Consider the following 27,401-nt stretch of genomic DNA (forward strand, 5'->3'; position numbering starts at 1 on the left):
TCGGCGGCGACGCGCCGAATCTTGCTGTCTGAGTGTGTCGCAGCCAAACGGAGGGGGCAAATATTGGCCACACGACGATGGAGCAGGAGCCGAGGCGCCGTTTTGCGGAGTGAGCTGAAGGAGTAATGATGGCACGCAAGCGACAGGTGGGAGTATCTGAAGCTGATGGCCAACGACGCAAAAGTCAAGCTGAAGATGAGGAGTTCAAAGTCCAAGACTCCCACAGCTCAGCCCAAAGCCGAAATTGAGCCACAAATGCCCATCGTCGAGGCTGGCGAAACCCCACTGGTTCCGACGAACGAGAACGGAGGAGATTTTTCCCACGTCCCAGGAGGCGTTGATTGACGAAGTGACAACGGCGGTGGGGGCAGCCGGTTTGTGCAAGGACAAGAAAACTGCCTACTAACTAGCGCCAGTCTGGTTCCGGAGCAGGAAAGCAGGAGCGACCGAGAAGGGAGTGCATTGGGATTTATTAACATATCAATTGATAAATAACGGAAGATGCGAGCGGGCACGTGGCATCGCCCGTGGTGCCTCAGTGCTGGGCAGCATAAGCCCCCTCACTCACTTGCATTGATGTTATCATCTCGCATCAATCATGACGGCGTGTGTGACGGCAGAAGCAGGTAATTACTTAGATGACGCCTGGTCATGATTACCGCAGCTCTTAGTGCACATTGTGCCATCCTCAGACAAGGCTTGAAAGCGCGGATCGGTCCTTGAGTTCCAGAGCTGTGTTCCATGTTATGCTAGCACAAAAGGTGCCATGCCGGGTGCCACAGTTCTCGAGGCTACTCCGTACGGGGTGCGGCAGTCGCTTCCCACAGCCGAATGACGCACCACGCCTCAAAACGGCAGGGGCCCCTGCAGGGTCCTGCCGCTCCTGCCACTCCAACCAGACATCGCATTGGCGGAAGCTGTCACGCGTTCAAACCTTCGACGATTATCGGGAGCTCCAGTAGCTTGCCTTGCTCGCCACGCCTGTCCCCTTTGTCGCCACAACCTTCGTGATGCAGTCATCCTCATGCAGCTAGTCTACGCAAAGCAGATAGGCTGCAAGGGAGCCTGCCCGGCTCTCAGGGTAGCCTCGCGATGGCCAACCCGTATATCCAGACCAAGTTTAACACAGTTGCCAGTCGCACCAGCAGCCTCGCTTCAGAGGTGGTACGCCGTCAACCTCAACTCGTTAGACGGTAAATGGAGGAAAATATGGAGCGAAGCTAATGAAGCCGGCCTCGAACAACCAAACAACCCAAAGGCCAGCGACCGCAAGACCAACTATGTCTTGCCAATGTTCCCCTACCCTTCGGGTAGCCTGCATCTGGGCCACCTGCGAGTGTACAGCATTGCCGACACCGTCGCCAGGTATCACAGACTAAAAGGAGATGATGTTCTCCTGCCGATGGGCTGGGATGCCTTTGGCCTGCCTGCTGAAAATGCGGCACTCGAACGTGGAATAGATCCTGCGGTGTGGACGCGGAGCAATATCAAGAAGATGAAGGAGCAGCTTGGCTCCATGAACGGTAGCTGGGACTGGAGTCGCGTAAGCATCAACGACTATCTGATGCCGGAAATTCCCCAGCGCTAACTATGCTATATAGGAATTGACGGCTTGCGACCCCGAATTTTACAAACACACCCAGAAACTTTTCCTAATGCTGCACGAACGGGGACTCGCGTACCAGGCGGAGGCCGAAGTCAACTACGATCCCGTGGACAAGACTGTGCTGGCGAACGAGCAAGTCGACGCAAATGGATGCTCTTGGAGGTCAGGAGCCAAGGTAGAAAAACGCAAGCTAAAGCAATGGTTCTTTCGCACTTCCGAGTACCGCGAGGCTCTATTGCGAGATCTAGATGAACTCGCCACGAACAATGCTTGGCCTGAGCGCGTCATCTCGCAGCAGAAGAATTGGTTAGGAAAGTCGACTGGCGCCTTGGTCAAGTTCCCAATCATGGTCATGGGGGGTGTCAACGTTGGCAGCGCCATAGAGGTCTTCACAACTCGACCAGACACACTTTTTGGTGTTCAGTACGTTGCTCTTGCTGCCTCTCATCCGGTTGTCGCCGAGTTGGCAAAGAAGGACGCTGAGCTACAAGCCTTCTTGGACACTCTACCCGGGCTACCCCCTGACTCGAAAGTTGGCTACCTCCTGCCGCATCTGCGAGCCATCAACCCTCTTGCTTATCACGACGAGACCCCTGACGCCACCAAGGCTTCTCTGCCCATCTATGTTGCCCCATATGTACTTGGAGATTATGGTGAAGGCGCCGTTATGGGTGTTCCTGGCCACGACCAGCGAGATCATTCATTCTGGAAAACACACCAAGAGGACCAACCAGTGCGTATTGTTCTCGCAGCATCAGAAGACGAAAGCACTACGACTCTACCAATGAGTGAGCCTTACCTCGAGCATGGTGTCATGACGCACCACAGTGGCGCTTTTAAGGGAAAGCACTCGGTGGAGGCTGGGCAGATTATGGTCCGTATGCTCGAGGCTGCTCATCTCGCGAAATCGGTCGAGAAGTGGCGCTTGCGAGACTGGCTCATTAGTCGGCAAAGATACTGGGGGACTCCTATTCCCATTATTCATTGTGCTTCTTGCGGTGCTGTCCCGGTCCCCGATGAGGATTTGCCCGTTAGACTGCCCAATGTTGAAAAGCATTGGGCGAAGGGCAAGACTGGAAATGCGCTGGAATCGTCACCTGAATTTGTCAATACATCTTGCCCCAAGTGCAAGGGACCAGCCCGCCGAGACACCGACACCATGGACACGTTTGTGGACTCTAGTTGGTATTTCGCCAGGTTCATTGACCCTCACAACACCCAACAGCTCTTTTCACCCAAAGCCAGCAAAATGCTGCCCGTGGATACCTATATAGGAGGCATTGAGCACGCAATCCTCCATTTGCTGTATGCGAGATTCGTTTACAAGTTCTTGGCGTCGACGTCATTGATGCCAGAATATACCGACGAGACAGCATCCTCAGCAGAGCCATTCAAGCGACTGATTACGCAGGGCATGGTACATGGAAGAACATTCATTAACCCTGAAAATGGCGTCTTCCTAAAGCCCGACGAAGTGGACTTGTCAGACCCATCTTCACCCAAAATCATGGCGACTGGTGTTCCCGCCAAGGTGGCATTTGAGAAGATGTCCAAATCCAAGCACAATGGGGTTGATCCTACCGAATGCATTGCCAAGTATGGAGCAGATGCAACGAGAGCCCACATGATCTTCCAAGCGCCCGTGGGAGATATTTTGAATTGGGATGAAGCCAAGATCTCCGGGGTCACTCGCTGGTTGCAACGTTTGCATGACCAGGTGGTGGCCGTCGCGACAGCTGATGAATCGAGGCCCGCCAAGGACCTGTTGGAGGAAAAGTTTGGTAGGGTTGGCTCCATGAGCTCCGAGGAACTGACGCAGTGGGACGCAGATGCAGCCTTGTGGCGAGAGGTGCAGCACACGATTGCCTCTGTCACCCAGTCATACGATGAGGTCTATTCTCTCAATACAATTGTGTCGGATTTGATGCGCCTCACCAATACACTGGCAAGTTCGCAGGCTAATGAGGCCATCAAGAAGCATGCATGCAACATTCTTACTCGGCTGGTGGCCCCTATCACGCCTGCGTTTGCTGATGAATGCTGGAGCGTGTTGCATCCTTCCAAGGGGCTTATCTTTGATACATGCACCTTTCCCTCGCAGGACGGTACCTTGGACTCGGCCATGCTTCAGCCTCGACAGCGATCCTGCGCCGTGCAGATTAATGGAAAGATGCGAGGTGTCGTCGACATACCGACACCACCACCTGAGCTGCAAGGGGACGCGCTGAAAGACTGGGTAGTCAGGGAAATCCTCAAAACCAAGCAAGGCAAGGAAAGATTTGGGGAGGGGAAATATGATTTAGCCAGGGCCAAGAGGGTGATTGCTGTGCGAGGTGGCAAAGTAATGAATTTTGTCTTGTAAAAATACCACTCTAGATAGGCTGTACTATAGACGTGTAAAACACTGCATCATCATGGCACTTTTACCAATGGCCAGCCTTCTCTCCTCGAGATGGTTCCAGACGCGAATGAAGCAGCTCATTACGAAAAGATACGAATAGGACAAATGGCATCAGCTAGTCACATTTAAGCATGGAAATAGAGTAGAGCCAGAAACGAAGAAAATTGATTGAGAGGAGAAAAAAAGTGCAGTCTAGGGACCAAGTCTGTCTTATTTGGCCCCTGAATGATGCTGGCTTTTGCATGACCCTTTCCCGCCAACCACCCGGGTCATGGCCCTCGTCAGATTTATTATTCCACCACGATTAAACCAAATTAGAAGAAAGAAAATGAACAAAGGAAATCCAACAACGTGGTGAAGTCCACGTAATTCCATCTCTTGCAGCCGGTATGTATTCTTCGGCTCGTGGCCACCATTGTCAAATCAAACCAAGACAAAAGAAAAGAGAACAAGAGAAATCCAAAGTATCCTCCATTTGCAATCTTGAAGCCCTTTTATTTCCAACTCTTGGAGGTGGTATTCCTCTCTCCCTTTCTAGAGGTGAGTCCAATTGGTCCAGCGCTCCAAAATCCAGTTGATCTTGACGATTCTCGCAGAATCAAGGCGCACGTTGGAGCGGAGATGGCCCAAAAGTCCATTCAGTTCGGCGTCTAGTCAATGTTAGCCTCTTGTCTTGCTGTTGTTCGCGTCTGTTTGCCAAGGGGATATGATACTTACCAGTCAAGAGACGCAGCCCGTAGGCGTGGTGTGGAAAGTCCTCGAGCTCGCAGCCGCCGAGGCAGCTGTCGATGAGGTTGTAGCAGGTCTCGCTGCGGAGGGGCTTGAGGCGAGCCCATTTGTCGCCGTGGTAGATTCCGGCATTGTGCTTGGCGATGTCGTCGTTGTGAAACCTGCGGGATGTTAGCTCGTGGTTTGGGAAAGGGGGGCAGCGAGGGATGCTTACTGGAGCGCCGATTGGATGACGAGCTTGTTTTCTTCTTCATCTACTTCTGGGATGGCTAGTCTTGCGTAGGCTGCTGCTGCGGATAGCATGTAGTATCCTCCTTCTTCGGATTCGTTCACGGAGGCTGCTTGTTCCGCGGGGGGTTGTTGTGTGTTTTGGCTTTGTTCCTCGGCGGGTTGGCCCAGACCGTTGGAGGCTTCTTCCTTTGGCTTCTGCTTCGTGGACTGCGTTTCGGAGGGAGCAGGGCTGGGGGTCGCTTGAGGAGTGTTGGTAGTGCTGCTGGTGCTGCTTGAGTCGAGGAACCTGTCCATGGCCAGGACGTCGGGCACGAGATCTGCGAGGCCTTCGTAGACGCCTTCGTTGCTTGGAGCAGGGCTGCTGGGCTTGGCTGGGGCCGGCTGCTCGGTTGTTTCTTGTGGTTGAGCCTGGGGTTCCTGGGATCGTTGGGGAGCCTGAGCTCTGATGCGTGGTGGTTGCAAGGCACTTCGCCGCGTGAAGCGCGAGATGTCCATGGGGGCATACTCGAAGCGGGGAGATTTCCGGTATTCGATCATGTTGAGGGATCCTAGGGTTGGTATCTTTGACATGATTTGTATCCTGGTCTTTCCGCGTGGCGAGGTGGTTTCTTGTGTAGTTGTTTGTGGTTGTGTGCTTCTGTCTGGGTAGGCCGGTTGCTTGTGTGTTTGAGTGTTTGATATGGTGTTTATACGCTTATTGGTGTCTGTAGACGGCTGTCTTTGGTGGTATGTGTGGTTTTGATGCTTCCAACCGGTAGGTAGAGTAGCTTTATGAGTGCGAAGCATGTGTTTGTATGATGTAGTTTGTAGACAGCGTGTCGTATGAGTGTGTGTGGTTTGTATGATGTAGTTTGTAGACAGCGTATTGTACGTGTGTGTGTGTGTTTGTACGCAGTTCAGTGATGAACAGTACTGTTTTTGGTTTGAAGGACAGTAACAAGCCTGAATAGCAGAGCAGAAGTAATGACAAGGAGGGTAAGATTGTTCTGGGGGTTCATCCAGAGATGGGAGACCAGGCTCTTACTTCTATGAACACGTAGACTTTGGGCCGTGGAAGATGGAAGACTGGGAGAGAAGAGCACATGGTTCGTGGCTGTTTAGACTTGCAAGCTAATATTTGGTTCTTGGATATAGTTACGCGTCGAGGTTAGTCTGCAGATGTGGTTGATTTAAGATTTGAAGGTGCGGGATAGGGGGGAGTTAGGCGTGATGGGCTGAAGGATAGTTCATCCTAAGTGTGAGCCATGTTACGACCGAGTTATTTCCCTGGAGTGTGTATCTTGATTGAAAAAACCATGTTGCCAGTTCGCAGACGAAAGGTCAACTCGGGTATTATTAGATTATAGCCTCTCCGTGTAAGGCAAGCCCTGGGCAGGGAAGAACGGGATACAGAAAATGTTGCCAGGCACTTTACAAAACTACGGATGGCAGGCTTTTAGACAATGTATTTTTGAATAGCTGTGATACCGTGGACGTGTGACTTGGGTAATCTTGACATTGACATGGTATCAAGTATACAGACCTAGATTGCCAAGTGTTGGTCGTCTCACATAGACAAGAATGTATTATAGCCGCCTTAGCGCAAGACGCGATGTCAGCCTAACCGGAAGAGAGTTCAGTCCATAACTTTAACTATTTATTGTGCAACACTAATCAAGTTGTAGTCTAAATTGGGTAGATGCATAATATTCCTTTCTGAAAATATGCGGCTGGGTGTTGCATCCCAAAGTTCCATGAGATCCTGCCTATGCAAGGCCAGAGCTTAACAATCTATACATGAATCATGACTCAGGCCGGCTGAAATTTCTTGGATCGCATTTGCTGCCGCATTGTCACTTCTAGTTGCGAACTGCCAGAAAGGAAGTGGCCAACGATTCTATTCCTAAACAACATGAGTTACAGTGCAGATATCCCTCAGAATATAGCAAGCCTGGCATGTTTCCATTCCAATCATTAGTCCAGTCGTCTCCTCCTTTGCTGTTCCTCATCCCCCAACAACGCATCCTCCTCGGATCTATCCTTGCTATGAGAGCCTCGGTAAAAAATGTAGTGCTGGGCAAAAAAGATGCAGTCGTACACCATGCTCACATTCCCCAGGGCAAATTTTACCGGATTGCCTGTGATGCCACTCCAGTCGCGCTGCAAGTAACTGTCGATGCACTGTTGCCCCGTGCTCAGTCCACCACCCGCAAAGTCAAGCGTAATCTGCCAGATACTCCATCCCTTGGTGCTCTGGTTGCTGTAGTTGGCTAGGACCTGCGGAGTGAATTTGATAAGAGTGATTAAAAGCTTAACGTAGCCCACTGCGTAGATGATGTCTAGCTCGCACCAGTCTGTTGCCGGATCGATAGGGCCCTTGGCTGCTTCTGAAGCAACTATTAGATAGGTGGCGACAACGCCGAAGAGGCAGCCCAGCGCGACACCGACAATGAAGCGACTAGGGCGGGTGCCGGTGGAAGGGGCGAAGCCCCAGAGAGTGCGGAGGAGGTATTGCGAAAGAGTGATGGCAGATATGACAGAGGCGTGGAGCGCAAAAGTGATGTCGTTGAACTGGACAGTGGGAGTAAGATCGTTGTGCCGAGCGGCGTACTGGCTTCGAATGAGGGGAGAGTAGTAGAAGGCGACATTGGAGACGAAATACGCAACGAAGCCTGGGACAGGTCAGTCTCTCTGGCGCACGTCGGAGCTGGCTGGCGCCAACGACTCTGGGGGGATGAGACATTGCGGCGGACCATACCTAGAACGTTGATGAAGGGGAAATCCACAGTAGTTCCGGATGTGCTCTTGCGACGAAGATTCAATATAAGTTGAGGATAAAACGAAGCGCTCCAGCAAAAGGTGTAGATCCAACCAAACAGGCCAGAAAAGAAGGTGAGAAGGCTCATGACGTGGGACGTGGCGGGTGATTTTCTGGCAAACTTGGAAGAAACCACAGCGTCGGTGCAGTCGTGTGATAAAAATCACATCCCAGAGGCCATTTGCTAGACAAGGTTAGGACCCTCTTGCTCAACAGAGAGAGCGAGGTTGGCGGAACAGAAAGTAGACAACAGCGACGGCCATGACCCTCGAGGCAGGACTTTTTAATTTTTATGGGAATCACGACACCTATGCACGTAATGCGCAACACGGCAGTGACGGCTTTGCGGGTCGTGCTTTCCTAAAGAGGGACGACAGGCCAGGAGGTCCCTTCCCCATGACCCCGGCGCCATGTTCACGGCTGCAGGTGATTGGGGATCAGAGCGTTCTGGCCCCGCCCGAAGCCACAAACCGGAAACGCTCCTCCCCACCTCCACAATTGCGATGACTCTCGTCTGTACTCCGTACTCTGTAACGCTGACTATTTTTTTCTGTGGAATCCGCTCATTTGCGACCACCAAGGTCCTCGTAAAGCCGCAGGCCCGCGTTCCTAGAGCCCGCATGGACCAGATCCGCCCAGCTGGAGAAGCGACTGGTGTTTCGATAGGCGTTGTATCACCGCACTCGCCGTCACCATCTTCGTCGAAGACGGTCAATTGACATGGCTTACGAAAACTGCCGGTATACTTGCCAGCTTTCACCGGGGTGATGAGCATGCGAATCCGATTTTGGTTGACCTTTCTCTCACCGAACTGGCCTTTGTGGCGCTGATGTCCTTGTTCATGAGAGGCATCAAGTTCCAATGCCAAAGGGTGCAGTTTTGCCGAAGCGGATTTGATTGCAATAGTTGGGCTTATATGGGTTTGATCGAGGTAATGGATACTCTTTCGGAACCATGGCCCTCTGGCATGACAACAACAAGAGATGCCCGATTTTGACAATGTAACGTGTTCTGACGTCGTTCTAGATAATGGCCAATATCTAAAGTGTCCATCTCCTCTACAAACCAGCTCAGACAGCCTTGGTAGGTGTAGACAGAGCAAACACTTGCATACACGACTTGCTGCTCTTCTGTAATCACTACTGGTCGCGAAACAAGAGCTCTTGTTTCCTTATATCTGGCTGTGATTTCGCTTTATCCAACTCAAGAGCTGCTCGGAAATGGGACAAATGGCACCAAAGACGTCTCTACTTTGGAAACTAGATGATTCACAAGATGAATGGAAACGCCTCCAGGTGTTTAGCATGAGGCCATCCGCTTGGGAGAACTGCTGCCACACTCTCTAACTGGGCGTGAGTCGGGATTGTTGGATTGCTCCAGACGGGCGCGTGAGCACGCAAGCTCCGTGATATCTCATTGGACGCCTGGTGGCTGGCTCTTGTCAAGTGGACGAGACTGGCGTCAGCCATTGATCACGCTCGCGAGAATGTGGCTTGAGTCCGAGGAGACCAAATGCCTGTGCTCACGGTAGAGCCTTGATAATTTCAGCCAGCCAAGACAATAATGAATGACGCTGGGTATAAGAGTCATGTGCTGCTATTCCCAGGCGCGGAGACCAGAGAGTCAAGATACACGGAATTAGCCGCGGGTTTCACATTTCATCATGCTCATGCTCATTACAAGACAAGGCGATGCCTGGCACCCGAAATAAGCATATTGGCCCTGTCATTGTACTTTATATGATGCAAAATCATTATATCTCCGGCGTGTACAGATCGAAAAGCCTCTCATTCGTATTCTAGTATCAAGGTCATCTCGTATCGCCACAATATTGGTGAACTGGCTGCATTCAACTTTATCAACGAAATCCCTCCAGTCCTGCTCCAAATATACACATTCAAAGTTATGTTATTGGCCAATCCAAATAGAATGAGCCTCCCAACCAGCTAATATACGCAACCGCAACATTGCACCGAAGCCAACCGGCTTGCCTGGTTCCACAAATCTCGTCCACCCGTCATGGATCCATTCGCCGATAGCATCTTGATGGCATCAGCAACAGTATTGACATAGCATTGTCGATGGTCGAGGTGGTCTCTCTGGGGACAATGACGGCGTTGGGGATCCCAGTGCTTTACTGGGTGAGACCACCAAGGCTGTTTCCGTCAAGGGACTGGAGACTTCCGACAATATCAGTGATGGGCTTGGTAATGCCGCCGGCAGATCCCAAGGGAGATCCCAAGGGAAGACCCTCACCCAGGCCGCCGATGCCGTCTCGCTTCTGTTTACCGACAAGAGAACCAGCGCCAGCTCCCGGAAAGCCTCCTGGGTGTAGAAGATTCTCCGCGATGCCGGTGGGATCAAGGTTCTGTCCAATGGGGACTTTGTCCGTGATGCCATTGGGAGAGCCAACAGTGCCATCCCTCTTCTGTCCGGCAAGAGCTTCGTCTGTGACACCGGCAATGTCAGCGCCCTCGGTGAGACCGGTTACAATGCCAGCAACGTCATCAGCGACTTCTCTCTTGCCGACCCCAGGGGCAGCCTTGGTAACGTGGCTGGCGGCACCAGCGAGCCCGCCATCACCGCCTTCGATAGGGACATCCTGGATAAGGCCATCAAGCAAGCTTCTGGTGGCATCCCTCTTTACACCATCGGAAAGACCACCTTGCTCGGGGTCTACAACGACGGGAAGGCTCGGGTTGGCGTCAGGACGATGTTCGGCGCCATTGGTCAAGCTACCGGCGTTGGTGGGCGCAGCAAACGAGGTGCCATAGAGGCAGGTGAGGAGAGCAAGGCAGACTGAGGAGTGCATTTTTAAATCGTGGCGAGTGAGTGTGTAAACGACTGTGTGGCAAAAAAAATATAACAAGGTAAATAAGGTGAATGAATGGCTTGCCGAAGCTGTGGAATTACAACAACAAACTGGAGGATGCCTTTGCCCGTCGCAACAGCGCGATCAACATGTTTTTATAATCCGATAAAAGGGGGCTTGCATGTGCTCGATGGTGCCATGATCAGCCAAATTGGATGCTAGACATTGCAACAGAGATGCTGGCTTGTGGTATCTCTTCTGGGAGAGATCGACAACAAAGCCTAGCTCGTCGACTGGTGTTTCTAGAGAGTGATACTCGGTATAGAAATGTCTCAACGACAAAGGACAAGCGGGATAAGGACAAGCAACGGTAGCACCATGTTGGCCACTAGCAGTGCCCGTGCCCGAGCGCATCTCGTCATGAGTGCCGGATTATGGAGTAGCTTCATTAAGTCGTGTTGATCTACTCGGTAGCCTCCCTCACATCAAATGGTACATGATGCAGGCACGTCTTCCACCTGCCTTGACTCCCTTGACACAGATGTCGACAAATAAAAAACCAGTGATACAGGTGCCGTTGGATATGGTGTATGCCAAGACTCCCCATGTCAATTTCCTTCTCGGATGGCAAACATCATCTGCCGCCCCGTCACCAACAGTTTTCAATTACTACCATTATAGTGCTCTCTCCGTAAAGATGGCCATTGTTCAGAAAGAGGCGCTAGCATGAGGGAAAGTGAATCAGGGAGAAAGTAGTAGTAGTACTAGTACAACGTCGTCTGAGACATTGTGTGGGAGCTCACTTGTGTGGGTTAGATGAGCATGAATCCCCGTCAAGCCACGATGTCATTCTGGGGGAGGGCCTACGGAGTAGTCTCGGGGGATTTGCACTGGTGTATTTTTGGAGAGATTGTGGCTCAAGACTAGACTGTGTGTATTCCCCCTGCGTTTTGTCTTCTTTATATTGTAATGGTGATTTTAGCGCCAGGCGTGAAATGACGATGCACGACATCATTGCACCGCGACGGAGTCCATGCATTTGGTTTCCAATGTTGAGGAAACAACTGAAGTGGCATCCGCGACGCTATGACACGACTTTTTACATCATTTCTCAGCTTCCAAGGACAGAGAGCGATGCGCGTGCAGAAGGGCGCTGACCGACCGACCGCGGCACAACGAGACGGAGGGTGCATTTGCAAGGGGGGAGGGATTGTGAAATGTGATTGAGACTGTTTCGAGGCCGCGAGGCCGGGTTGTGATTGAAACACGGGAGCTCTGTGATGCTGCTTTTGGAGTTTCCTGCTCAGCCCGTTGCCAACACACGACTTACACGCACAAGATGGCTCACGTTTCAAGTCGGCTGTCATTTACCACGAGTAACTACGTGTTCTACGTATCCTAAGAATTTGTACAAGTCGTCCGTCATCTCTTCCATCACGCGCCAGCAAGACGTCAGACGTACCGCTTCAAATGGCAGCCTGGGAAATAGTCCTCTGGCGGCTTCATCGCTTCCCAGCTCCGAAACACCGGACGATGCACACCACGGCATCCGAGTTGGCCAATAGACGTGCGGGACGGGAAAGCCGACCACGGCGAACGGGTGTATCCTGAGCCATGCGCAATGCAGCCGAGCAGCCCGGCCTCACACACAGATCAAGAGCAGCAAGCAGGATAGACTACGCCCGCCACCGCGAGCAGATGGTCGGCTTCCGCTCGCGACGGCCAAAAGAAACCGCCATGGCCAGCAGCACCTCCTCGCCGCAGTGCCATTGCCCCTTGCTCAGCCTGCCCCTCGAGCTCCGTCTCCAGATCTACACGCTCCTCCTCCTGCTGCCGCCGTACTCGCGGCACAGCACTCACCCGGCGCTCATCCACGCAGCCATCCTCGGCACCTCTCGCCAGATCCACGCCGAGGCCTGGCCGCTCCTCTACACCAAAAACACCTTCCTCGCGCACCCGTCCCTCCTGACGTCCTTTCCCCGCCTGCGGGAGGACTACCCCCCCGTCCGAGAGGCGGCGGCCGTCTCGAGGATCCGCCGGTTCCGCCTCGTCGTCCGGCTGGACTGCGACGTGCTGTTCTCCAGGGAGGCCGCGGCCGGGGCCCTCTCCCACATGGACGAGGTGGTCGTTGACGTGTCGCAGGCGGTGTTCCTGGGCGCCGGCCGCGAGAACCTGCGCGTTCTGGAGGGCGTGAGGGGCGTCGGGAGGGCCGTGATCCGGGGGAGCACGACGGGCTTCGAGAGGTACGTCGACTGGCTGACGGGGGTGATGGAGGCTGAGAAGGGGCACGTTGCCGAGTACGTAGATGGGTGACGGGGACGTGTATACATCTATACATCCATGTATACATGTCGGCAGCAGAGACTACAAGGCACGGCGGTGGGAAAACAAATCACGCAATATTTACTCCAACAAGTCGTCCGGTTAGACGGCGTGTTCGACACAGCGCCCTGTCCGCGTGGAGAGGATAAACCTGTTGGAACAATAACACCACGGGTGAATGCTGATGAAACGACGAGAAATATTAAGTTTCATTTTGTTGTATATCTCTTGTTGCAGGACCCGCGAACCGGCGTATCAATAGGTAGCCTTGCCCCGGAGACTGCCATGCGCCGCGCCTAGAAGCCGCCTTTACACAAAGGGGATATAAAAAGAAAGAAGAAAAGCCCCCAGGCATGAGCGAGTGACAAAGCCGGCGGTCACGCAACGAAGCGACGCTGCAAGCGGGCGACGAACGCTCTGCTCGCAGGGCAAGTCAAGCACTGATAAACCACGATGCCAATGGCGACGGCGACGAAAACACTAGCATTCTCCGATCAGGCGGCTACTATGTGATTGCGCCAGCCGTGGGCCGACACGTTTTGTGTCTGCGGCACTGCGGCGGCGCGAGCATCGGGACGAAACGTGAAAGAAAACATGGGCCTATAAAACGAACCTGTTAGCAGGGGCTTTCAAACATCATGGAACAAGGCGGGTTTGCTTTGGAACAGATGGGTTTTGACAACCACGTCAAGACAAGATGGTCAGATATGGCTGGCGGCAACGAGTGGTTGCCAAGCCGCGTCCGAGAGGATCATCCCGCGGCTTTTTGAGAAAATAGGTCGACGGCGAGAATAATGTCCATTGTGATGGCCGAGACGAATCTGCAGATGACTTTGTTTCCATCTTGGCAAGACGTGGCGTCGGGATTCAACCCTGGGCAGATACGTACACGGTACGGGATTCTAAAAGTCTGTTAGATGTCGTGAGAAATAATTGCTTAGAGTTGACAACATAGACGGAGAGACGGAAGAAGGACGTAGGGGTAGATATAGCTTGAGGAGAGGCAGGACAATAGGCGGCAGTAATCACTGACGCCCTAGTATCGTGGCAATGGCCATTGTCGCCAAAGGGGATATGGGTCGGTGCGAAAGGGGTCTGAAAGGACGTTGGAGTCTGGTTTATTTGACTTACCGGCAGGGCAGTGCACATGTGGACTGGACGTAGAACCAGCTACATCCATCGGTGTGCTGCTGTCTATACAGCTATTTGGGTCCCCCAAACATGACGACTAGTACAAGGGCCACAACAAAAGTAGGTATCCCAACAAAAACAAGGCATGCGACCTGTCGACATCTCGTATCCCACTTGCGAGGGTTCAAGGAGCACTCCTTAGGAGCCTTGGCGCCCGCCGTCTCCGCGCCGTTGTTTGCCGTGGGACTGCTCATCGTCGTCGAGTTTGTCCAGTCTGTGAATGGGGATGAGAGCAAATCCTACTTCCGGGTCAGCCACATGGCTATATACACAACCGCAACAATGGAAAGACCAGTGACCCGGCGCAATAAAGAAATCCTTTGAGGCGTCTCACACAAAGGGGAGAGATAATGTACCTTGAAAAAAACGGGTATCGCCGCTTCCAAAAAAAGAAAGAAAGAAAACGCAAGAGACAAAGCGCCAGGCTACGATGCGTCGCGGCTCACGAAATTGCGTACATGAGGTATATCGAAAAACAGACAAGCATGAGAATCCCCGTGCTGATTAGAGACGTCCCGACCGCGTAGTCGAGCGGTTCGAAATGGGGGAGCAGCTGGCGCAGACCCATGGTTGCATTCTTCAGCCCGCGTAGCAAGCTTCACTGCACCAGGCACCCGTGTATTTATGTCCAAGACGCCTGGCCGTCGAGTAGCAGAATGGCAGCGGCGGCGACTTGGTTCATGGGCACGCGGCGTGAGGCGCGTGGACGCCGGTGAAACGGGGACGGACAAAGAGCCCATTGTGCCGTCGGGGGCGCGTAAAGATGCTTTTTTTGGAATCTCTTCAATCGTCACCAAAATTACTCACTAGCGAGTCCTCAAACGCACAAAAAGCCACCAGTTGACGTTTGATCCGGGACACCCAGGCGGGCCGGGTGTGAATGTCTGACGAGTCAAGTGTCTCTTTCGAGGAATCTCGACGCATTGTGTTGGGGTCGAGGGGGTGCTGGCAGTCCCGTGAAGATGCTTCATTCTATTCATCGCCCGGCCATGTGTTCCCTACACAATCCGACCGAGCGCGTGACTGTAACTTGCTCGTCTCGCAACACCACGCCGAGCCGTCTCGGGGGGACCACGATGTGCCGGCCACAATGGCATGAGACGTCCGGCCTACGTTTTGTCTTGCCGGCCATGCACACGCACATGCGGCGCCGACTCACTGGCCCTTTGGCAAGTCCTTGCACCTGGCTCTCCGATGCAAAAGGAAGACGACTAGTCGAAGAAGAAGACATCTAGGTTGCTGAATTTCTCCGCAGGTCGCTCGACGTCGTCGCGGAAGACGGCCGTGCGTAGGGCCATGGTGAACGAACAACGACTTCAGAGCCGACGACCAGCACCTCACACCCAAGTCAGCGGGTGTTGCTGATTTGCCATAACACAGAACCACATCACGGCGAAAAGGCACACAAGACCCCAAGCCCAGACAACCCAGCTTGCCCAAAGCCGATCCAAAACACCAAACACAAGGGCCACGATGCAACAGATGCAAACAAAGCCCAACAAGCACGGACAAATGCCCCAAGGGCAAGACAGCAACGCCAGCTCGTCAAAACAGCCAAGACGTAAAGCACTGTCCACACACACAAATCACCAGGCCAGAGGCAAAAGACGCACAAGACGTAAAAGAACATCTAGTCTATCCTGTATCATCTAGCAAAGAGCGCGGGCTCCCCGCCCCCTTCCCTCTTTTTATCTAACCCATGCAAACTAGCCGACATCCAGAAAGAATCCGCACCAGCATCATCTCTCCAGTGCGCAGCTAGCAAAAACGTCCCTGATTTCCTCGCTCCGCCTGTCCAACATATCCGTCGACATAGGAGATGCCAAAAAAGAAAAGAAGAAGAAAACTACACAAAAAACAAGAATTGTGCTTGAAAGCTGGTGAAATTAAAAAAACGCAAGATGCGCCACGATGCCTGTGCTCCGCCCAAACGCCTCGGCTGATGCAATGCCGATCAAATACTTTCCCCGTAGGGAACTCGCACTCGACACCCGTTTCGAGTCTGCCAGAAAGAAGAAAAAAACTCAAGCGAGTTATTTTTCTCAAGTCCACCCGGTGCTGACGCCCAAGTAAACAGCTAGCTATGCCTGTTTTTGTATTTTTTGTCTTTTTACTGAGCTGCGCCGCCGCCACCGCCCATCACCTTGGGCAACGACTTCCAGCGGTTCGCATCGGGAATCTTGGACCGGCCAAAGTCCTCGTCCAGATCCAGGATAATCTTGAGGGCGTTGCGGCTACGGGCAAACGGCGACGCGTCGAGGGCGCGGCCCTTGGTCACGGCGGACACGACGTCGCCCACGCCAGCCATCGTCTCCTCCTTCTTGCCGCCGGGCATGGGCAGCAGCGTCTGCAGGACTTCGTAGGCGGCGAGGGTGAAGCCGAACTGGGGCGACGACCGGAAGATGCGAGCCGGGCCGCCCTTGAAGAAGGCCGTGAAGCCCTCCTCCTTCCAGATGGTCGACGCGGCGTGCCGGAGACCCGTGTACGACGCCTCGCCCTTGCGGGCCTCCACCTGCAGGCGCGTCTTGATGACGTCGCACGGCGTGGTGAGGTAGGCCGCCGGCATGCCGGCAATGGCGCCCGCCGTCAGGAGCTGCAGGACGCCCAGCTTGTTGGCCGGTGTCTCGCCGAAAAAGTCCTTCTTCAGGTGGCTGTACGTGGGGAAGTAGATGGCTGAAAAGGGAACGTCGCGCAGCAGACACGCCGATGCGCCCTTGTACAGGCCGACCAGACCCAGGTTGCGTACAATCCACATGGCCGATCGCTTGGGCGTGCCTTCGACAGACTTGGCAACCTCGCCCTGTACTTGCAGTCGAATCTTGACAATCTCGAGGGGGTTGGTGAAAACCTAGGACAATATTAGCTTTGTTATTATTATCGTTTATTTATTTTTTGGCCGAAACCACTTCGTGCTTCAGGGGATGTGGAAAACTTACAACTTGGCATCCACCAGCACTAGCACCAGCCAAAATCTCAGCACTCAGGGAAATACGGCCCTGCTTGTCTGTGAAATGACGCCGCACAAGATCGTTGACAGTCAGCTTGATAGCCTTCTCGGGAGCAACGCCGACAAGCTGCGGCAAAACACCCGAGTACAAGCCGCGGATACCCTCATTGCGAAACACCTTTTGGAAGCAGTCAATCGAGTTCTTGTACAGCCGCTGGCCAGGCTGTGCGCCACGCTGGTTCTGAAGACGAGTCTTGACCAAGTCAATCGGGTACACCATGAAAGCACCAAAGGCACCAGCCACACTGCCCAGCGCAAAGTTGTAGGACGACTCCAGAATGCCATGGAAGATGGAGGCCTTTTTGGTCACGGGGACGGCCGACTCATCCACGTCGTACATGGGACTTCTCCACGAGGGGTCGAGGACCTTGGCAAAGTCTCTCAAGCCCAGGCGACCCGAGGGCTCGTCAAGACTGGCAAAGTGGAAGAGGATATCGGCCTCCATGGGCGTAAAGAGAGAGAAGCGTGTAACCTTGGACGCCGCGTTGACAAACTCGGCACGGGTGATTTTGCCGTCTGAGCTCCTCGAGATGGCCCGTCGCACAATGAGCTCGACGAGATCCATCTCCTTGATCATGTTCTGGAAGGCGCGAACGTTGGCGTAGGAGATCTTGCTGCCCGTAGTAATGTTGCAAAGGGTGTGCAGATTGGCGAGGAGGTGGTCGGAAAGCTTGTGCTTGGAGGTCTCGAGAATGATGCGCGCAAACTCCTCGGGCTCAATGTAACCGTCGCCGTCCCTGTCAAGCAGCTGGAAAGCTTGCCGGATGCGCTCGCCCTGGAGACCGCGCAGCATTTGTGAAAACTGAGGGTAGCTCAGGTTGTGGCGCTTCTTCTTGCTGCCAATGTACAGCTTCGCCCACTCGCAGTCCCAGTCAAAGGGGATGTTGTCGGGGCCCTTGTTGAGCTCGTAGAGTCTGCGGAAGTCGTCGTACTTGACGTCGCCGGTGCGGTCAACATCAAAGAGGCGGAATGCGATTTCGTACTCGGCGTCGGGCTTCATGAGGAGGTTCTCAAAGACGCCCCAGTCCGCCAGACTCAGACGTCCACGGTCCTTGTTGTCTGCGACGCGGAAGAGAATTGAATACTGGTCTCTTTTGATTTTGTGCTGTACCAAAGCTTCGTGTCAGCAAACCCGGCCAATGGCGTAGAGACAAGCTTCCTCGGTACTCACATAGTCCTCCGTCACTGGCGCAATAGCGTTGGTGAACTCCTCGGGCCCCATGTACAGTTCGCCGGTCTCGGGGTCCTTGGCGGCATGGGCATTGAAGCGCGCCTTGCTCTGCGCCGACAACTGGTGCGAGGGATCTTCGGGAGCACCGCTGCCCTTTAGGGTCTCCTTGACAGCCTCCTTCACTAGAGTGGAGGGACTCGACATGGTGAAGTATTAAAATTTGTATGTTTGTTGTATATATTCGAGAACCACAAGCCAAACAAAAACAAGCATCCGCTTCGGCCGAGGATGTATCGCAGATCGCGGCCGTTGGGGAGGAGGACGGGCCAAAAAAAAAAAAAAGACGGCGAAAGGGGTAGAGACAGCAAGAGGGCACAGAGGTCCAGTTGGACACCAAAACACTCGGTTTGATCAAACCTCGCCGAGTCACCAGATAACGAGGTTGCACGAGACAAAACACAAAAGGCGCGCGTGCTTTGCGAAACTAAAAGATCAACGGGCACCCGTTTCGTTTAATCGTCGGCCAAGGGGGGGCTGGCCCAGTAGTCCTGGTCCAGTAGTGGCCTGTGGTGCCTTGATAGTCTCTGGCTGGTGCGGATTCGGGAGGACACGGGTCACGTCCACAATTCGTTGTTTCCAGAAACTGGGGCGCTCTGCGGACCCCGAGCTCGTTACGAGAATGGCACAAAAAATAAAAATAAAAAGGTCAAAAGAGACTGGAGGATTCCCAACGCTGCAGGAAGTCTGTCGTTGACCGAAAAACTCGTGCTGCTGTGCAATGCTGCAGGCCCGAACCGCGACGTCGCAAAACCTGGGGCGACCGAAAAATAAAAAAAAAAGTTTGCCGTCTTCAGTCTCGCCTCAGCCTGCTTGACTCAATTCGAGATGCGGCGTCGGCGGCCAGACATGACTGGCTAGTCCCTTTAGCAGGACCGCCACCCGCGATTGGGCCTGCGCTCTCGGCCACAGCGGCAAGCGCCAGGGGGGTTCGCAGACGGCCGTTCCTGCCATCCCACCCCCATTCCCCGGCACCCTGCGTGTTCCGGGTCAACATTTCTCCAGGCCCGCAAGAGCCGCCGCTTACCTGTATCATACAACGCCGTGGCGGTAGGGCGGTCCGCGGGTTCCATGTGATGCGCATTACGGCCGACAATGGGCAGGCCGAGGGTCGGGCACGGAGGACATTCAACCTGCAGCTACTAGTACCTTTGGCTGGCCCTTTGCACCACATGGTTCATCTCAATTACTTCTTGTATCCGACTAAATCAGGGGCCCTGATGTCCATTTTGTCCCGGTCCCGTCCCGGTGCAGATGCAGATGCAGATGCAGGACCGCGCGACAAGGTGTGGCCGCCCGCAGCAGCACAGATCAGATAAACTGAAAAAAAAACCCCGAAATAAAAGAACATATAAACAAAGAGCAACCCACCTTGTTGGCCACGCACCCATCGAGCCACTCATCGTCAAGAATCCCCGCCCTCGCACCTTCATCACACGACGTACTGTACATCCTCCGTCTCAATCAATGCAAAACCTCACCATGGCCCAGCTCTCGCGGGCGGTCCCGGTCAACTCTCGGCATGTGCGGCTCCACAACTCCCCCATGGTCCCAATAACTCGGAGATGAGAAACCCCAGCAGCATTACTCCGTGGCCCATCTCCACAAGCCCATCAAGGGGGTCACGAGGGCAATACTGCTGCAGGGCGTACTCTGTACACCGACTTTGCGGCGTCATCCGGGCATATCCTGCATGTTGGCAGCTGCTCGATGCTATGCTTGCCCGTTCGTCCCGTACCGAGTACTCCGTAGGTTGCTCTGCATGCGCGGCATTTTCCCATCATTAAATGTCTGTTATGTATCTAGTAGTACGGCGCTTGACCGAAAGAGTCTACAGTACCCGGTGTCTATGTAGGTAGATGGTTCCCTGCGTTAGTTGTCGTAGCTCCAGCCCGCGCCAGTCTTTCTTCTCGTATCCTGACATCAAGCCTGTTAAACCTCGTCAGCTCCAGTTGCAGTGTTTTATATCGTGTCAAAATACTTTGTCATGCCTTTATCGCATCATTCAAGTGACATCTACTCCACAAGAAGTAAAGGCAACTAATAAAACCTACACTGGCACGGCTCATTTAGACCATACATCTAAACGTGACGTCGTCGCCATCTCGCCCATACCTCACTCACAGCTTCAAGCACATCAATCACATCAGGCAAAACTCGTGCAGCGCAGTATGCCAGCTCATTAACCTCTACAAACAAATAAATGCCCCTCGCAAAATTAACCATACAAAAATAATGTTCCCTCCACAGACCAGGCATGCATTCCCCCCTGCCCTCAATCCAGAGTCCGGCAAGCTTTTCATTTCAAACACGCATTATCCCTCTAATGCCTGTTCCGCGCAACGAACAAACAACGAAAAGACGATAAAAAGCAGCACCATCCGCCAAATGTGCCAAAAATTACTCCGTCGCCCTGATGCGGTATATCCCTGATTAACAATCCAGCCACGTCTAGAAGCAGCCCGCAAACGCCGAAAATGAGTAAGAGAAGGAAAAAGGGGAAAGCAAAAAAAGATCAAGAGGACGAGAACAACAGGCCGAGGAGTGTGGTGGCCTGCTCTCAGGGATGAAGTTTGTGGAATAAGTCATGAATCTCGTAATGACAAACAAATCGTAGACGTGGATTTGTTTGTGAAAACCTCCGCATAGGCCGTCTGATTGATCGACCGTTCAGGCGCAGTGTGTAAAGGCGATTTACATCCGCCAATCTGTGCATAGCTTGCTGGCAAGGTAAGACTATGTGGCGGGGTGATTTGACATGTCACGACATATCAATTTAGCCCTCGGTGGAAACCAACAAGCCGTTTGAGTACGGCAGCATATCTGACAAGTCGTCTGTCTGTCCGCGCACAGGGCGAATGGGAGCCGAGTGATGCGGCAGAGTGAAACCGGCATCCAGCGCGTGCTGAACGACAGTCGCGGCCTCCTTGAATCTCTTCTCCTGGTATTTCTCGTACACAGCGCTATGATGTAGAGCTGGCTGTTCACAACACTCAATCATCATTGTAACCAAAGGCTTTAATTGAGCCCAAGTATATCCAGAGTAGTGGACATGTGCCTTGGTCTAAAACACGGCGTTAGCAACAGCACTACAATAGAATCCTGCATGGTGCAGAGAAACATACCCAATCGCCTTTCTTCAAAATCAATCGCGATAAACAATGAGCGCCAGCAGCCAAGAAGCTGGGGGGAGACGCGACAAACCGCTCGTCCATAATGGTCAGCTCAAGGAAATACTTGGCCAGCGTGCGGGTGTCGAGATCATAGTCGTCGGCCTTGCTAACTCGACGGAGGAAGCTCATGGGCCCGGGCCAACCAAGCTCGAAACTGAGCATGCTGAGCATGAAACGTTCAGCCTTGAGGATCTCTTCGGGGCTGTACCCGCGATCCACCATGTAGACAATCTCTTCCAGAGATGGGCAGTTGATTTCTTCGTACTTGGAGGCTATGAGGATGGCGGTGGCGCCAACCAGCTGCAACTTGCCGATCGAGACAATCTTGCAAGAAAGGAATCGGTCAATATAGTTGACAGTCAGAAACAGCGTCTCGGGCAACAAGCTGAATCGGTTGTGAACCTGGACCAGCCAATCCATCAGGACAGAACGCATCGACCACTGAATTTCGGTCTGCATTTCCATATAGTGCGGGTTTGGCTGCATTTTGATCTACAGATACCATAGGCGTTAGCACGGGGACATCAACTGCAATTTAAAGCAAGCAAAAAAACTTACTTCCAACTCACGCAGATACTCGAATATCTCCTCTCCATACTCTGCAACCATGCTGACATCCCACATCTCCTCTTCGATATCATTCAGCGAGCGAGTCTGTTTAACTTCAAGTTTGGCATCTTCCAGCTCACGCTGGATCTTGGAGGTCAGACGAGGAGCGAGAATAGTTGTCACGCCTCCTGTAGTGAGGTTTTGGGATCGGAAAGAATGCGCAGTAGTGTAGGCTTGATCCTGGTCGTCGTAATCTTCATCTTCCTCCTCGTCCCAGTATTCCTCGGCTTCTGAAAGTGGCTGTGTGTGTGATTCTCTAGAAGGGATGGGAATGTGCTGAGGCTCTTCAGAGATGTGAGAAAGTTTGGAAGGGGCAAGTTCAACATATTCTTCCGAGGCAGCGTGATTCACTTCCTCAATCGGTGGATGCGGAGCAACAGTATACGGAAGATCAGCGCAAGTTTGCTCCTCAACAATCCGAGAAGGCATGCCAACCAAGTCGGAGCCTGAAACTCGCGCAGCCTTGTCAGAGGCAAAGTCTGCTCTCTCAAATTGCTTGCTCTGGGTTCTGCGAAGCGTAGGCTGATTCTGCTGCTTGAGTTGAGGCTGACTCTTATGATGGCGCGGCTGCAAGGGAGGGACATCGAAAGAGCCGCGGAAAGAAGGTAAAATTACCTCCCTCTCTGATTCATGTGCTGCTCGGGGCCGTGCAACACCAGTAGGACGTGAACTGCTGGCCACAACGGCAGTTGAGGCAGTAGCAGCCACCTCTTGAACAGCGCTGGTAGTCGACCTTTTGCCCGCATCAGGAGCGACTAGGACCTTGGGTTTGCTCGACATTCCGTTGGATAACCTCTGTGCAGGGCGAGCAAAAGAGTCCTTGCCGTTGACATGATAAGGGGCATTCTCCTTATTTATTGAGGCAGCTACCGAAGCACCCGTCACCGCGTGCAGCTTAGCCATCTTCGCATCATCGCGGCTGCCGGCTGTGTTCTTTGACATGTTGGTCACGTCGCCAAAGGCTGCGCGCTTGGCAGGGCCTCGGAAGCCTACGGCGGCGGCAGCACCAGCAGCCATAACGGCAAGGTTACCGGTCGATTTGTGCCGTTGATGCAGAGGAGGGACAATATTTTCGGCACCGCGAGATCGAAAGGGCTAGCGCGAAGAGAAAAGTTAGCCAAGTCGGATTTCCAAAGGGAATTCCATAGACAGCATGAGGACCAAGCTTTTGTCAGCTGCCAACGAAAAGAGAGGGACCCAATCGGCGTGGGAATAATGCATACCCTTGCGTCCATGATGTCCAGACAAACCAAATGCAGAAATAAACAAAGACCAACAAATTCGTGAGGGTATCAAACAACGCCTTTCTCGAGGAAGGCAGAGCGCAGGGGCAAGCGTAAGCCCACCCGTCTTCGTAACGACTGGCAACCGATCGCGTCGAGGTTATCATGCACAAAGAAACGAGCAACTTCGGTGCGGGAATAATATTCGAATTTTGGCGGTACGCTCGGGCTGTGTTGTTCTTTGATTGGCGTCGACGGGAGCGTTCGAGAGACGCGAGACTCCAAGACGTGTCTCAGTCAGAGCAGATTGCGCCAAGATGACTGACTAGCTGACGAGAAGGTGTGGACAATTGAAAGCGACGTCCCTGCCTAAAACGCCGACAAAAAAGCAGACAACAGAGGGGAGGAAGAGAATGAAGAAACAAATGTCGTTGTCACAGAGGTCAAGACAGAAATAGCCGACAGGATGATGTAGAGCCGTTTTGCATCCCCAATGCGAGGGTACGGATATACACGCCTCGTTACAGCTTTGGGAAAGATGGCGTGTTGAAGGTGGCCAGACAGGAGTGAAGGGATGTAAAAAGGGATGACGCCGACGCAGTATCCAGCTCAGATCGCCTGGGGTGCGGTAGTCGGGCGGCCGAAAAATTAAGATGAAGAAGAATGAAATAAGCCAGGTGGGAATAAAGGCAGCCGGCGACGGAATTGATTCATTTACCAAGACCCTGCACAAGAGAAGGGGAAATTGGGCGACGGGCCGGGGGCAGGGCAAAACGGTCGCAATTTAACAGCGCAAGTGCTCGGGGAGAGAAGCTTTTGAACACTTAAGAAACAGTGAGTCCAAGGTGAGATAAAATGACAACAAAAATAGAAGACGATGATTTTGGGGATGTTGCTCAAGCAAAACAGAGCTCCATCGCCCGTCGCCACGGGTACGTCTGCGTCTGCGTCTGTGTCTGCCTCTCCGGAGTACTCCTTGGCACGGCGGCGTACTATTTTTGCACAAAGCGCAACCGCATGCATGCATAACATCCGATGGACAAAGACGTGGGATTACTACTGCTACTACTACTAGTACTATGTACCTGGGTATGTACCAGGTATGTACAGACAGCGACTGCATGGGCTCGTCGACATTGAATACCCAGATCCGCGCTCCACCGCGACGGTCTTTGGATGCAGCCGGAAACGTGGAGCCTTCGGCCAGGCTGTTGTTTGTTTGTTTACGGAGTGCATAGTGACTGTTGTACAACATATGTGTGGAGGAGGTTATGGAGGCAGTGACCACCAGCTACTCCGTTGTCCGCACCCCAGCCAGGCACTTCAACACCAAAATGGAGTCCACAGAACGCGCTGCCTTGTCCGAACCAGTTCGCATCTGCTCTGTAGCCCAAATGACCAACCATCCGCGAAAATACAGCAAATTCGCGGCCACGTTCGCCGGAGCGTACCAAGCCTGCTGAGCGCGTCGACCTTTTTTTCCGTTGCACAAATCCATTCCATCTGCAGAACCGTGGCTGTGGCACATGGTGCACAGACCAGATGGCGGCACGTTCGTCCCTCTCGAAACAAGACAGCTTCAGACTAGCCTGTTCACCCGTTGTCCAGACGATGACGATTGTCCAATCTGTTCTGGCAAAATACCGAAAAGTCAATACAAGGGCGCTAATCCTAATCAGGTCATTCCCCACGTTGTCGCGTCTCACAAACATCTAAATCTCGACCTTACAGAAGCAGAAACTTGACAATATCGACGGGAACCTTCAGAAGAAGAAACAAATTCCTGTCAAAATTACTCTCTGTTTTTCCCTGAGTACCTGTAGCTATTTAAAGCGATAAAATTCTGTCAAGCGCGGTTAGCGCAGCTGTAAATATTCTCATAACCTAGCGCGTCGACACTTCAGGTGCCGCAGCACCAACGGTACGCGACAACACGTGATCCTTCTGGTCGCCTAAATGATCCGCGATTCCGCTTGAAACCGGGAGTTGAGAGGGACACCAGGACCAGGGATAATAGCAATCAACGGCCAAGATGGCCTGGGAAAGATCCAAATTGCGCCAGCGCACTCGACAGAGTTATAAATTCAACTCAAATGACCTGCCAAACAACACAACAACTGCCCCATCCTTTCAAAGTGAGCGCCGTATCGCACCTAGCATCCTTTTGAAAAAAGTTTGGTACGCGCCGAATGGTCGCCCTAGCGCCTCGTCGTCTTTTACTCCGGCCCATCGTTTCATCATCGCTTGTGTCTCTGCCGCTCACTCGCTCAGAGTCGTGCCTACTTGAGGAAGCCTTCGAACAGTGACACATGTATGTATATCTGGCGGCAATGGCGCGCCCGCCAGGGTCGCATCGCCCCGTACATACAATTGTCGCATTTCTTTAGTTGCAATTTTGGTGCCCAAGCATCGCAATGGCGGTTACGAATTATCGAAAACTTGCGCGGTGCGGATTTGGTGATTGACTGACGACTGACGCCCTCGCCTATTCAACGCTCCTCTTAACCCGCCATGTGCAATCGCGAACATGTGCCGCCGTTAGGGTGTCATCGCCGCACAGCAATGGCATCATCCAAAGTCCCCAGTGCCCTCTCCAAGGACTCCTTTTCCAGGGGCTTTCCTGTTCCAGTTGTCATTTCAAGTGCCACCGCTCTGCGCTGACGAGAGGCATTACTCACGAAGCATCCCTGGGCTATTCTAGGCCATTTTATTTTTGCGCCAGCCCTAGTCTATATCACTTTCGCCTCGAATCACCTTTAAATAGTACTAGCTTGTTGCATGTGCTGGCCGTGTCTTCATCCCTGGTTCCTCCATGCGCCGTACTCCCCGCGACGTCATGTATTTATGCAAAATAGGAGTTCGGTTGTGAGAGGTAAGTGCAGTTAAGTGAATGTTATGCTGATGCGGATCCTTTATGTCAACCTCCACCGCATTGGAGCACTTTTGTAACGCCAGACTTTCGGCACTGATCCTGACCAAATTGTTGGGAGACGATTGCTATCGTCGAAAAGAAATCGTGAGGTCCAGCGCTCGTCACTCTAAACAGTCTCGCCTCTTCCAAAACCCACCTTTTGACAATAGACCTATGGGTTCACCGAAGTTTTGTCGGCTCCAAGTCCCTTGATGAGTTTTCACGGCGGAAGAGCGGGTCGTGGAGTCACCGGTCTTAAACTGCGTCGTGTGTACTCCGTAGAGAGTCATGAATTCATAATCCTTGACAGAATCCGATCTAGGGTGTGCCAGCGGTCTGTTTTACTCCGCACCAACTCCCATTCTAACACCAAACCTTTAGACTATGACTGCTTTTGGGGACTGGAGAAAATACTCTGATATTTTGTCTTCTCGTATCAATATATATCCATACTCCGCTCACTCCGAAATGGAAATGCTTGTGTATAGACTGGTGATCTGTGGTTGCTACCCGTAAAGGCCTGATGCCGGCATCACCCTCAGGGAAGAAACATGACACCTCCCTTCGAAGCCGATTCCTAATGCTTTATGGTCGAACACTGTCAAATGAAAGAAGGAAGAAAACACAATGGCCACCAGAGAACCAAACGACTAGAAAATGGCTCGGATGGGCAGAAAAATTAAGCCACGTCATGGGCAGGAGCCGCGACGCCAGCCACTGAGCCTATCTTGCTCATAGACAGGAAGCTATCATGATTATCGAGAATGTCTGTTCATCAGCATCGTCCATAGGTGAGGTAAGAGGTCGGGTATGTGGCCATCTGTCTTGAGTCGCATAAAGACAAGATAACCCCCCCCCCCTTCGCACACCGTAACTCTGTGTGCCTCTGGACATAATCCTATTGGCAGACGAGTCGCGCTGGTTGCATCCCATTTCTATCTGCCAGGATCCGGGCCATACAAGTGGGAATGCCGGGTTGAATAAGTAAGTGCCTTCGCTGGCACCATAGAGATGCGCCGATTGGACCCATTGAAGTTGGGCTGGCCCTCAGAAGTGGCCGGTGCATCAATAGACAAAGTAAATCGTGCTAAGTAAAGAAATGCTTTGTGGCATGTCGGTGCTTACGGGCTCTCGTCGTATCAGACATTGCAATTAGCACGC

At 52.8% G+C, this 27,401-nt stretch overlaps 7 protein-coding genes across 7 annotated transcripts; 2 read left to right on the forward strand and 5 right to left on the reverse strand.

Moving 5' to 3' along the window:
• Positions 1-1,024: 1,024 nt before the first annotated feature.
• Positions 1,025-3,968, forward strand: leu-5 (Leucine--tRNA ligase; the record flags this gene model as incomplete). Its single annotated transcript, XM_014691179.1, has 2 exons — positions 1,025-1,543; positions 1,602-3,968. 2 exons carry the CDS (start codon positions 1,025-1,027, stop codon positions 3,966-3,968), a joined length of 2,886 nt encoding a protein of 961 aa, XP_014546665.1.
• A 573-nt stretch (positions 3,969-4,541) lies between these two features.
• On the reverse strand, positions 4,542-5,537 carry G6M90_00g096720 (uncharacterized protein; the record flags this gene model as incomplete). The annotated part of the gene is made up of 3 exons (XM_014691178.2): positions 4,542-4,657; positions 4,725-4,897; positions 4,951-5,537. The coding sequence occupies 3 exons, from the start codon at positions 5,535-5,537 to the stop codon at positions 4,542-4,544; spliced, it is 876 nt and encodes a 291-aa protein (XP_014546664.2).
• Positions 5,538-6,920: 1,383 nt separating this feature from the next.
• On the reverse strand, positions 6,921-7,852 carry CTNS (Cystinosin; the record flags this gene model as incomplete). Its single annotated transcript, XM_014691177.1, has 2 exons — positions 6,921-7,618; positions 7,705-7,852. The coding sequence occupies 2 exons, from the start codon at positions 7,850-7,852 to the stop codon at positions 6,921-6,923; spliced, it is 846 nt and encodes a 281-aa protein (XP_014546663.1).
• Positions 7,853-9,898: 2,046 nt separating this feature from the next.
• G6M90_00g096740 (uncharacterized protein) lies at positions 9,899-10,576 on the reverse strand (the record flags this gene model as incomplete). The annotated part of the gene is made up of 1 exon (XM_014691176.1): positions 9,899-10,576. The coding sequence occupies one exon, from the start codon at positions 10,574-10,576 to the stop codon at positions 9,899-9,901; it is 678 nt and encodes a 225-aa protein (XP_014546662.1).
• Positions 10,577-12,190: 1,614 nt separating this feature from the next.
• G6M90_00g096750 (uncharacterized protein) lies at positions 12,191-12,889 on the forward strand (the record flags this gene model as incomplete). The annotated part of the gene is made up of 1 exon (XM_014691175.1): positions 12,191-12,889. One exon carries the CDS (start codon positions 12,191-12,193, stop codon positions 12,887-12,889), a length of 699 nt encoding a protein of 232 aa, XP_014546661.1.
• Positions 12,890-16,199: 3,310 nt separating this feature from the next.
• On the reverse strand, positions 16,200-18,471 carry G6M90_00g096760 (uncharacterized protein; the record flags this gene model as incomplete). The annotated part of the gene is made up of 3 exons (XM_066131516.1): positions 16,200-16,937; positions 17,026-18,201; positions 18,268-18,471. 3 exons carry the CDS (start codon positions 18,469-18,471, stop codon positions 16,200-16,202), a joined length of 2,118 nt encoding a protein of 705 aa, XP_065987722.1.
• A 2,629-nt stretch (positions 18,472-21,100) lies between these two features.
• On the reverse strand, positions 21,101-23,341 carry CLB4 (G2/mitotic-specific cyclin-4; the record flags this gene model as incomplete). Its single annotated transcript, XM_014691173.2, has 4 exons — positions 21,101-21,388; positions 21,450-21,989; positions 22,056-23,201; positions 23,330-23,341. 4 exons carry the CDS (start codon positions 23,339-23,341, stop codon positions 21,101-21,103), a joined length of 1,986 nt encoding a protein of 661 aa, XP_014546659.2.
• Positions 23,342-27,401: the final 4,060 nt, after the last annotated feature.

Source organism: Metarhizium brunneum, chromosome 6, assembly GCF_013426205.1.
Source record: "Metarhizium brunneum chromosome 6, complete sequence".
Taxonomy (NCBI): Eukaryota; Fungi; Ascomycota; class Sordariomycetes; order Hypocreales; family Clavicipitaceae; genus Metarhizium; species Metarhizium brunneum.